General features: G+C 62.1%; 1 protein-coding gene across 1 annotated transcript; it reads left to right on the top strand.

The window, feature by feature from the left end:
- Positions 1–4,368: 4,368 nt before the first annotated feature.
- Positions 4,369–10,324, top strand: LCN6 (lipocalin 6). The gene is made up of 5 exons (XM_027554503.1): positions 4,369–5,447; positions 6,037–6,161; positions 8,627–9,300; positions 9,579–9,680; positions 9,891–10,324. Exons 1-5 carry the CDS (start codon positions 4,803–4,805, stop codon positions 10,322–10,324), a joined length of 1,980 nt encoding a protein of 659 aa, XP_027410304.1. The 5' UTR covers positions 4,369–4,802.
- The last annotated feature ends 578 nt before the right edge of the window (positions 10,325–10,902 follow it).

Raw genomic sequence — 10,902 nt, 5'->3', positions numbered from 1 at the left:
GCAGGGGTCCAGGTTCGATTCCTGGTCAGGGAACTAGCTCCCACGTGCCGCAACTAAAGATCCTGTATGCCACAAGTAAGACCCGGTGCAGCCAAGTAAATAAACTTCTGTGGACCACAGCATGTATTCATGCTTATACAGTGTAGACAGGCTGGACACGGAACAACAGGCTGGTTCCAAACAGGAAAAAGAGTATGTCAAGGCTGTATATTGTCACCCTGCTTATTTAACTAGTATGCAGAGTACATCATGAGAAACGCTGGGCTGGAGGAAGCACAAGCTGGAATCAAGATTGCCGGGAGAAATATCAATAACCTCAGATATGCAGATGACACCATCCTTATGGCAGAAAGTGAAGAGGAACTCACAAGCCTCTTGATGAAAGTGAAAGTGGAGAGTGAAAAAGTTGGCATAAAGCTCAACATTCAGAAAACGAGTATCATGGCATCTGGTTCCATCACTTCATGGCAAATAGATGGGGAAACAGTGGAAACAGTGGCTGAGTTTATTTTTCTGGGCTCCAAAATCACTACAGGTGGTGACTGCAGCCATGAAATTAAAAGACGTTTACTCCTTGGAAGGAAAGTTATGACCAACCTAGAAAGCATATTCAAAAGCAGAGACATTCCTTTGTCAACAAAGGTCTGTCTAGTCAAGGCTACGGTTTTTCCAGTGGTCATGTATGGATGTGAGAGTTGGACTATAAGGAAAGCTGAGAGCTGAAGAATTGATGCTTTTGAACTGTGGTGTTGGAGAAGACTCTTGAGAGTCCCTTGGACTGCAAGGAGATCCAACCAGTCCATCCTAAAGGAGATCAGTCCTGGGTGTTCATTGGAAGGACTGATGTTGAAGCTGAAACTCTAATATTTTGGCCACCTGATGGGAAGAGCTGACTCATTTGAAAAGACCCTGATGCTGGGAAAGATTGAAGGCAGGAGGAGAAGGGGACGATAGAGGATGAGATGGTTGGATGGCATCACCGACTCAATGGACATGGGTTTGGGTGGAGTCCGGGAGCTGGTGATGGACAGGGAGGCCTGGCGTGCTGTGGTTCATGGGGTGGCAAAGAGTCGGACACAACTGAGCAACTGAGCTGAACTGAGTGTGGATAGGTAGGCGGGTAGACTGTATGAACTCTTCTCCCAGATGCCAGTTCTTGGGCTGAGGGGCAGGGAGACAATGTGTCCGAAGCCCCCAAGTAAGATCCGAGTGTGGCAGGGAGAGGTCAGACCTCTCACCACAGAACTGTGGGGTGAGAGCAAGCAGGGATCGAGGGACAGGTCACTGTGGCCTGCAGGCCCCCCACGGACCCCCTTGAGCCTCAGGTGTGGGGCGGCTTCCAAGGCCACAGAGAACGCTCCCGCCACCAGCCTGTTCCCTGCCGGGGTCTGGAGACTCTCCATCACGAGTTCTAGATGCCCGCTCACCTCCTGCCTCCCCAGCCCCCTCATCTCTGAAGTCCACTCTCCACACAGCGGCCTGAGCAAGCCTTGTAAAGCATCAGTCTGATGCGTCCCTGCTTGAGACGCTCCTGAATCACTGTGGTGCAGAGCACAAACCCGCCCCGAGTGGAAACTCCCCAAGCGCAAACCGGCGCCCAGCCCAGCTCAGTGCTGCCCAGCTCCCTAGCAGTCAGCCCAGCCCGCTCCCCGCCTGCCTGGGGCCTCTTGCTCATACCCTCCGGCCCAGGGGCCCTCTGGTCCTGTCCAGCCCCTCACCAGAGTCCCTGCTACTCACCCTCTGCCTAGTCAGCAGCCTTCCTCAAACCCAGCCCACCGCTGGTCTGTGTCCTGGGGGCTTAGCACCGTTCCAGCTCTCTCCTGAGTTTATTTGTTCTCTGCTCTCCTGTGAACCCCGAGACGACAGGAACTGCAGCAGCCTGCAGGCCAGCCATTGGCCTCTGTTTCCCAAGCCTGGAGTGCGGGGCCTGGCGGTGGACGCTGCCCACTGACCGTTGTGAATGAACGAGGGTCAGGCCCAAGTCGCTGTGACCCCCAGGTCTGCCAACTGGAAACCTCACAGCATGCATTTGCCTGCGGGCAGGTGTGTGTGGCCACATCCGGCCTGAGGTGGCCCTGAGTGCCTGGCACCGCAGGCCCAGACAGCAGCGGCTCAGTGGGGGCCCCACACACACAGTGGGCCGGGCACTGCGGCCAGGGCCTCCATCGCGTCCTGCAGGCCTCAGCGCCCTGGAGGAGGCTAGCACATGCTCTGCTGTGTGCAGAGGGGGTTTGTGGCGGCTCAGGATGAGGACGGGGGCACCGGCAGGAGAGGTGCCTTGGTGGGCGGTGGGCAGACCGGAGCTGGCGAGGCCCTGGACCCAAGAAGGTGCAGTCCCAGAAGTGGCCACAGGGCGATAGCAAAGAGACGCCGCTCGCAGGGCTGGTGGAAGAGCTTAGATGGGGTCTGCGGTTCACTGAGCTGGGGAGGGGTCCCCTAGAAGGAAAGCTGCCTTACACTGAGGTGAGGTCTGCTAAAGGGCCGGGCTTCCCAGGTGGCACCAGCGGCAAAGAACATGCCTGCCAGTGAGGAGACGTGAAAGACGCAGGTTTGATCCCTGTGTCTGGAAGATCCCCTGGAGGCGGGCACGGCAACCCACTCCAGTATTCCTGCCTGGAGAATCCCCATGGACAGAGGAGCCTGGTGGGCTACAGTCCATGGGGCCGCACAGACTCAGGCACAGCTGAAGTGAGTTAGCACTCGCACATTCCGCTGAAGGGTTGCCTGGATAAGCAAATGTGGTCTATCCACACATTGGACGATTGTCCATATAAGAACACGATGAACCTCGAAGACAGGGTGCTGGGTGAGAGGCCAGACCCCTAAGGCCACGACGTGGTGTAGGAGCCCCCTATGGGACATGCATAATAGCAAGTCCTCAGAGACAGAAAGGAGCTTAGTGGTTACCAGGTGCTGGGCTGGGGGAGACTGATGCGTATGGGGTCTCTGTGGAGAAATGCCCCAGGGGGGCAGCAAGTCATGCCAGGAAGCCGACATCTGGCCATGAGCTGGCACACGCAGGTGGACACAGCCCAGCCAGGGGGGGGCGACAGCTGCCCAGGACAAAGAGAGCTGGGGGACGGGGGGTCACAGGAAGGATTTCAGGGCTAGAGAGCTGGGGGTGGGGGTGGGGGGTCACAGGGAGGGTTTCAGGGCTAGAGAGCTGGGGGGTCACAGGGAGGGTTTCAGGTCTGGAGAGCTGGGGGGTGGGGGTCACAGGGAGGGTTTCAGGGCTCCCAGAGGCTGCTCTGGGTGCTGAGCAGGAGCCAGCAGGAAGGTCCAGGGCAGCGCTGGGTCCGAGGCCATGTGGGAGGCACTAAGCTCTGCGTGGCCGCCACCCCCACCCACTTCCTCAGCGCCCAAGCTCGCCCCCTAGTGTCCACCAGTCTGCACAGCAGGTTGCCTGCTGCTGGGGAGCAGGTGTGGGGCGGGGGGAGCGGGGCGGGAAGGAGGGGTTGGCGGGGAGGCGCAGGGCGGCAGGGGCAATCCCAGCTGGGCCCCGCCTGTGGCCAGTGCCCTATGTCCCACTCCTGCCCTGAGGGCCCCTCCTGGGCTGGCTTCCACCCCATCCATCCAGCCTCCCGGTAAAGAGCGCTGGGAGGAGCTCTGGCTCGGCCTCCTGGGCAGGGGTCCTTCAGCCCCTGCCCACTTCCCCATCCAGTGCCCCCGGGCCTCCTCTGTGCAGCCACAGGGAGCCACCCCTGCCCGTGGTGGGCTGTTTGTGCCAGAGGCCCCGGCCCTGGGGTCCTCCAGGCCTGGGGGCAGGGCGACGCTTCTCTGCAGGTCTCTGTGTGATGGGCTCTCTTTGGCCCCCTTTCCTGCAGGGTGCGTCCTGTCTCCAGGCAGGGGTGGGGCACCGGCTTATCTGAGGTCCTTCCTGGGAAGGCCCAGCAGGACAGACAGCTTCATCTTTCGTCACCTTCCAAGGTGCCTGTCCTGTGTCCACAGCACCCTGGAAGCCAGCCAGCAGAGGAGGCTGGGAGCTGTGGTTTGCAGGGCGCCCCCTCCCCGGGAGGGCATCGTCCCAGGTACTTCTGCTTGGGTTTTGGGGCCTCAGACAGATCCTGCCGAACCTTCTGACCTCCGCTCCCAGGCAGGGTCTCCAGTGACCCAGAGTGGGCAGCCCAGGTCCAGGGCAAGCTCTCATGTGGCCTTGAGGGCCCGGCCAGGCTCATGGTGAGCAGAGGTGGGAGGCATCACAGTGAGGCTGCCCAGAGAGTGGGCAGGTCCGGATGGTGGGTGGGCGGCGAGTGGCACAGGGCGTCCAGTTGGGTGCTGGCCGTGGTGGGGCGGGAGACAAGGGCCAGTCGGGCAGGAAGGGGAGTGGGCCAGGAGCGTGTGGGAGCTTTCAAAAAAATGGGGGGGCTTTTTAAATTTTTAATGCCTAAAACAAAAGATACCCAAAACCACAGCTTCTGGAGGGACTGTTTGTTCTTGCCTCTCTTCTCAGAAGTGACCTTGGCCTGGGTTCAAGAGCAGGGTCTCTGGCCCTCCTAGACCGAGCGACAGAGGGTTGGCGCCCTGGAAGGGAGGGGATGGTGCAGCTGAAGGCAGGATGCTCATTCTGGAAACTTCCAAGTGGAGGGCTGCTGGACAAGCCGGGGTGGAAGGGGCCCTGCACACGGTCCCAGCCCCTCCTTGCTCCCTGGCGCAGCTGGAGGACAAGGAGAGAGGCAGGAGGGAGCCTGGTAATGAGCGCCGCCCACAGCACTGCGTTCAGAGCCATATAAACGGGCATCCGGAGGCGGGAGGGCTGCTCAGCCCGGGCCCGGGCAGGTCGCTGGCGTGTGGACCTCGGGAGGATGCGTGCAGCGCTGCTGGCCGCTCTGCTGGCTGTGGTCTTGGTGCCCAGCGCCCGGGCCGTGTGGCTGGGGAGGCTGGACCCTCAGCAGGTGGCGGCTCCCCCACACCGGTGCAGGCCTGGGGCCACACGGGTCCTCGGGCCTTTGTGGTCTCCGGGCTCCCCCGGGGCCCCCCGGACCACGGGGGCTGCAGGAGGCCGGGCTGGGGGTGGAGGGACGGCCCCTCACCTGCGCCCCCTCCCTCAGCTCATGGGGTCCTGGTACGTCCTCGCCGTGGCCTCAGGGGAGAAGGACTTCGCGCTGGAAAAGGCCACAAAGAGCGTCGAGGGGGTCGAGGTGATGCTGACGTCCCAGAACACCCTGAAGATGCGGGCTTCCCGGCACAGGTGGGTGGGGCCGGGGGCGCGGCTGGGTGGCCGGCCCGCCCTCCCCTCCCTCTGCACCGGGCTCTGCTGTGAGCTCCGCCCTCCATTGGGTCTCCGGGGTCTGCGTCCTGGGCTCCGGCCAGGGGCGCCCTGGGTGGGACTCATGCCTTCTCCAGCGAGGCTGGCACAGCCTCTGACCGCCCCCTCCGCCCCGGCCCCTGGGCAGCTTGGCAGCGGCTCCGGTCAGCAGGAGAGGCCGCTTCTTTGTTCAAGGCCCTCCTGAGCAGCCGCTCAAGGTGGGTCTGTGCATTTGAGCCCACACGGTCCGGTGGGCCCTCGGGGAGCCTGGAGACCACGAAGCCCCGAGGACCCACATCACCTAAGTGTCCAAGTCCCCGCCTGTCGCTCGGGATGGCTGGTGGGGCACCACCGCGGGCCTGGAGTCATCATGCAGCCTGAGCGGCTGGCAGCCCCAACCCGAGAGGAGGCTGTCTGCCCTGCTCCTTCCCACAGCTGAGCCTGCTGCAGCTGCCGCCCAGCTGGGGTGGCCTGGCGGCGGACAAGCAGGACAGAGAACATGGGGCTTGGGGCGGGGGCCCTGCTGTGCTGGGTGAACACTGGCTCACACGTGTCGTGGGCTTTAGCCCCAAAGCCATGAGGCTCAGAGAGTCCTAACAAGGCTGGCAAAAAGCCATCCAAACACGGAAGCTTGGCACCCAGAAGGCCAGGCCCCATGTGGCCAGGCCCCATGGGACGGCCGTGGACGGTGAGGGGATGAGGGCGCTTGCAGGGGCGGGGGCCTCCCAGCCCTTTCTGGCGTCCGCTTGTGGGTACCGACGGTCAGCGGCCTTGCTCCCTGCTGTGTGGAGGCGCGTGTGTCTGAGGACCTGGGCCACACCGGGGCGGAAGGGGCGGGCCCAGGCCTGGCTGCAGGGCGCACCCTGACAGCAGGGCCCGAGGACGGGCAAGAGGGCGCTTCGTTTTGTGAGTTGAGGTGAGTTTCACGTGTTGGTCTTCGAATAGGAAACACACTGACCTAGTTCGAAGATCAGAGTCCCCCGGCAGCTCCCCGGGCGTGCAAGGGTGAGGACGCTGTGCTCTCACTGCCAAGGGCCCCAGTTCCATCCCTGGCCAGGGAACTCAGAGCCCTCAAACTGAAAAAGAAAGAAACGGGGAGGTGGACAGCAGGGGTCTTTCCTCCCCCTCGCACAGGCAGCCCCTGGTTTTGATCTGTGACGGCTCCTTGGAGATGTTCAGGAACACGCAAGCACACGCAAGTCTCTTAAGTATCCAGGCGAGCCACAACTTGGTGTCAGCCCCCCGGGTTCTCTGCCCTCTTGTGAAACATTTAAGATTTTATTCTCTTTTGCCTTTCTTAAAGTTTTCAAAGCTGTGGTAAGATAAACGTAACATAAAATTCACCATCTTGACCATTTTCAGTGCATAGTTCAAGGGCATCGAACACACTCACCTTGTGCAAACCTCACCACCATCTCCGGAACTTTCTCACCTTCTCACACTGACCCCCTGTCCCCACCAGACACTCGCTCCCCGTCCCCTCACGCAGCCCCTGGCTGCACCATCTGCTTCCGTCTCTGGGTTTGATTCCTCTAGGGCCTCGCGTGAGTGGATCCTGCATTAGTCTTTTTTCAAAGGAAAAATGTTGTTGCTGTCTTTATGCTCACTCTGGCCCTGCTGGGTCTCTGGTGCTGTGCGGGCTTTCTCTGGGGGTGGAGGGTGGGGGCCACTCTCAGTTGCACAGGCCTCTCCTCCTGTGTTGGAACACGGGCTCCAGAGCAGGGGCTCGGCCGCTCTGCAGCATGTGGGATCCTCCCAGGCAGCGACCGAGCCCTAGTCTCCTGCTTTGGCAGATTCTTTACCACTGAGGTGGGATGGGGTAGGAAGCCCCCTACATTGGTCTGTGCCTGGCTTATCTCACAGAACACAGCGTTCTCCAGGCTCACCGTGTTTCGGCCTGGTTCGGGATTTCCTCCTTGAAGGCTGAGTAATATTCCACCTCAGGGCTGGACCACACCCAGTTCCCTTTCGTCCACTGATGGATGTCTGAATTGCTTCCGGCTTTTGGGCCTTGTAGACACAGGTGTGCAAATATCTCTTTGAGACCCTGTTTTCAATTCTTTTGGAGACACACCCAGATTGTGGGATTATTGGGTCATCTACTGACTCTATGTGACTTTTTTTGAGAAACTTTTTTTCAGAGCCAAGTAATACTCCCCTGGGCTGCCTTCCAGGGCTCTGCTGACGGGCAGACAGCGGTCTCCAGTCTTTCGCAGCTGGAAACACATCTAGGGCTGTGACATTGGTGCGCTGGCCTGGGAGGGACAAACCCCTGGAGCTGAAGTGCGTCTGTCCTTTTCCCGTGTCACACGAGGCGGGTGCCCCGAGCTGGTGCGGGACTGGGTGGCCATCTGATGGGTGACCGATGGCCCCATGGTTGTTTTTACTGTCTCCTCTGATCACAGGGGAGCGGGCATCTCGGGGCCTGTTCCTTCTGGGGCTCCTTCCCAGCCCAGCGTCTGTTCGTATCTTTTGCATATTTTTTCCTGGGGTAGGTTTTTATTGACACGCAGGAACGCTTAGGTATTGGTGATTTTGGCTACTGTCTGTGATGAAAGTTAGTTGCAAATTAATTTCCCACTCTGTCATTCTTACGCCTTCCAGCAGTTTTTGGTAGGAAGAGTTCTTTCTGTGTTTGTGTAGATGTAACTCTGGCTCTTTTTAGGGCCTCTGGGTCTTGTGATGTAGTTGTTAGGAGGTCTTTCCACCTCCCTGAAGCTGACAGGCCTCTGATCTTTGACCTGCTCGGGGCTACGCCCTGGGGACCTGCGAGGTGTGACCGTTGATGCTTGCCCAGGGTCCCTCTTCTTCCACTGGCCAAAGATGCTCACTTTGTGACACCTAACTCCTGGGCATTTTGCTTCATTTCTGGACTCTCTGCTCTGCTCCTTCGATCAGTCTGCTTCTGTGCCAGTGAGTCCGGTTGCTTTCCGTCTCGTGGCTCCACAGTGTGCATTGTTAGGGCTGGTGATGCTCCTTTCAGGCTTTTCCTCGTGACTCCTGGGTCTTGCAGGCAGCTTGGCTGTGAGCTCGTCTTGCTCTGCTCACAGAAGGCTGTCTGCTCATTTTTCGGGTTGACGGCTTAGGGACACTGGCCTCTTTAGACGTGGAGCCGCTTTACCCCAAACTGCAGACCCCCCTTTGTCTCAGGCGCCTTTCATGCCCTCAGCAGTGCTCCCAAGTTTTCTCCGTGTGGATCTGGCAAAGCAGGTCCCTCGGGAGGTATATTCTGCAGGTCCCCAGCCAGCCTGCGGCCCCGATGGCTCACCTGCGGTTGAGACCAGGGTTTCTGGGTAACTGCGGCCCCCGAGGGGGAGGCAGAGCCCCCCTGCAGCCACGCTGGCCAGGTCCGGGCAGTCCTGCTCCTGGACCTGGGTGATGACGGATCCTTCTGTGCTCCAGGCTGGAGAGATGCCACCTGCAGGCTGTGGAGCTGCGGAGACAAAATTCCAGATGGGTCTTCGCGAATCCCTGTAAGGATGACGGCCACCACGGTCCTTCTGGGCAGCGTGGGGACTCCTCCAGTCCCCTGACCGCCATCCGGCTGCCTTCTGCCCCCAGCGGCCTTGGGCCTTCCACCCCAGCTGCGTCCCCAGGCCCCTGTGTGCGGGGTCAGCCCCTCACGACGGGGAGGGGCAGCTCCACCCCAGCTCCAGGGGTGCTCCGCCGGGGACTGGGAGGTGCTCGGGGCCAGTCAGTCCCAGCCCTCCAGCTATGGTGTCTGGGGAGGTGGGCGCGCGTGGGGGTGTCCTCTGCCCCCGTGGGGACCCAATCTGAGGAGGGTGACCTGGGAAGAGCTGGGGCTCACCTGCCATCCCCAGACCACCTGGAGGCCCCGTGTGCCACGGCTGGGTGGGGGCGGGGGGCCGACGGACCGAGCCTGGGGGCTCTTGGTCCGCTGAGGCCTGACGCACTCCCCCGCCCCCGGGGGCACCTGTCTCTAGCCCGGGGCGTGCTGGAGTACCGGGTGCTGGGCACCAACTTCAGGGACTACGCGATAGTGTTCACACAGCTGGAGGCCCAGGAGGAGGCCTTCAGCACCGTGGAGCTGTACAGTGAGTGCGCGGGGCTCCGCCCCTCCCACCAGCCTCACCCCGGCCAGAAACCGCCCACCGCCCCTGCGCCTGCGTCCTGGGCGGCCCCTCCCCACGCACAGACCCTCCCCGCTCCCGGTCCGAGGCAGGAGTGATCCTGCCTGGAGGGGGCGGGCGGGGGGCTGCACGTGGCGAAGAGCCTTGGGCCCAGAGGGCAGGGAGTCCCGCCGCCTGTCGGGTTCTCTGGGTGGGCTTCTCCTCGCCCCAACCCCCGCCCGGCTCTCCCGCCTCCCCCGCAGGCCGGACGCCCCTGGCCAGTCAGGAGGCCCTGGGCCGCTTCGCCAAGTGGAGCCGGAGCCTGGGCCTCCTGTCGCAGCAGCAGGCCGAGCTCCAGAGGGACTGTGAGTGTCGCCAGATGCTGGGGCGCCGTTTGCCGGCTTGAGGACCTTCCTGGCCTCGGGGAGTCAGGCCGAGCTCAGGGGGGCTTCAAGGGGTCACCTGCTCCCTGCCCAGCATCAGGCTTGCGGGGTGGATGGGGCAGGCGGTGTGCGGGGCCAGGGTGCTGGTTGGCGAGGGCCGGCTATCCTCACCTCGGCCCCTTTCCTCCCCAGTCACCTGCGCACACAAGGTCTTCCCGGTAAGCGGCCTCCCCGAGCACCCCTCCCCTCTGTGTGGCAGGAGGCGCCTGGGTGCCCTGGGCCCCTGTTTTCCGGAGGCTCCACGGTGGGCAGGGCTGGGGCCCCGGGGAGCCGATGCCTCTGTGGCGAGTCCAGGCCGCCCGTGTTGCTCTTGGTTTCCAGTGAATGCTGCACCCACCAGGGGCCCGGAGGAGGCTGGCCAGACACTGCCCTCCTCGCCCAGCCGCCCAGGGGCTGGGCGGGGGGCCACCTGCTCCCAGGGGCTCTGGCTGCGGATTCAAATAAAGCAGTTCCACAAACCCTCCCGGGGTCTCTTGCGTGTGTCCAAGCAGGGCCCTGGGCCGGAGACTGCTGCTCCCCCGGGGGTCCCCCCGGGCCCTGGGCCGGCAGGAGGCCCGTCCACCTGAGCTGGAGCTAGACCCTGCGGTCTTGGTGACGTGTGGGCAGGGCACTGGGCTGGGGCGCCCAGGGCGTGAGAGCTTGGCTTTTCCTGGGGCCTTGGGGCAGGGTGGGGGGCCAGGTACCCCAGAGAGCCGGAGTCTGTCTGTCTTCCTGTGTCCTGAAGTCCTGGCAGAAGCAGGGGCCGCTGGGGGGCGGGGTCATCTTGCACTCTGCTGGTATCGGGTGTACACACACACAGACATATGTGAACACACACAAACACATACACACATGCACACATGTCAGGACCTGCCAAGGGCATCACGCAGGCGGCCCCAGCGTCAGCACCAGCACGGTCCCAGCCCCGTGCTCAGAGACCCCACTTCCTGTGTGCACACCCCGGGGAGTAACTCAATGCCCCGTCCAGGCTTTGTTCCCCCCCGGGGTGGGGGTGGGGCTAGGACAAGAGCACCAGCAACCTCCCTGCCGGTTGCATGGCTCCAGGGGACACTCGGTGACCCGAGGCCCAGGAGGTGACCTCGGGATCTTTGACGCCTCTGTCTTCTGGGGTGTCCCAGGCTGGCTCCGAGGGCCAAGGGTGGGG

Source organism: Bos indicus x Bos taurus, chromosome 11 (genome assembly GCF_003369695.1).
Source record: "Bos indicus x Bos taurus breed Angus x Brahman F1 hybrid chromosome 11, Bos_hybrid_MaternalHap_v2.0, whole genome shotgun sequence".
Lineage (NCBI taxonomy): Eukaryota > Metazoa > Chordata > Mammalia > Artiodactyla > Bovidae > Bos > Bos indicus x Bos taurus.
The sequence above is the reverse complement of the archived record's forward strand: the minus strand, read 5'-3'. Positions and strand labels throughout refer to the sequence as shown.

What these genes read in the sequence shown, in the direction of transcription:
- LCN6 (XM_027554503.1), top strand. Translation starts at nt 4,803, where the DNA reads ATGCGTGCAGCGCTGCTGGCCGCTCTGCTGGCTGTGGTCTTGGTGCCC. An exon ending in CAGCACCGTGGAGCTGTACA is followed by an intron (nt 9,301 to 9,578) that starts GTGAGTGCGCGG and finishes CCTCCCCCGCAG; the next exon opens with GCCGGACGCCCCTGGCCAGT. An exon ending in GGCCGAGCTCCAGAGGGACT is followed by an intron (nt 9,681 to 9,890) that starts GTGAGTGTCGCC and finishes TTTCCTCCCCAG; the next exon opens with TCACCTGCGCACACAAGGTC.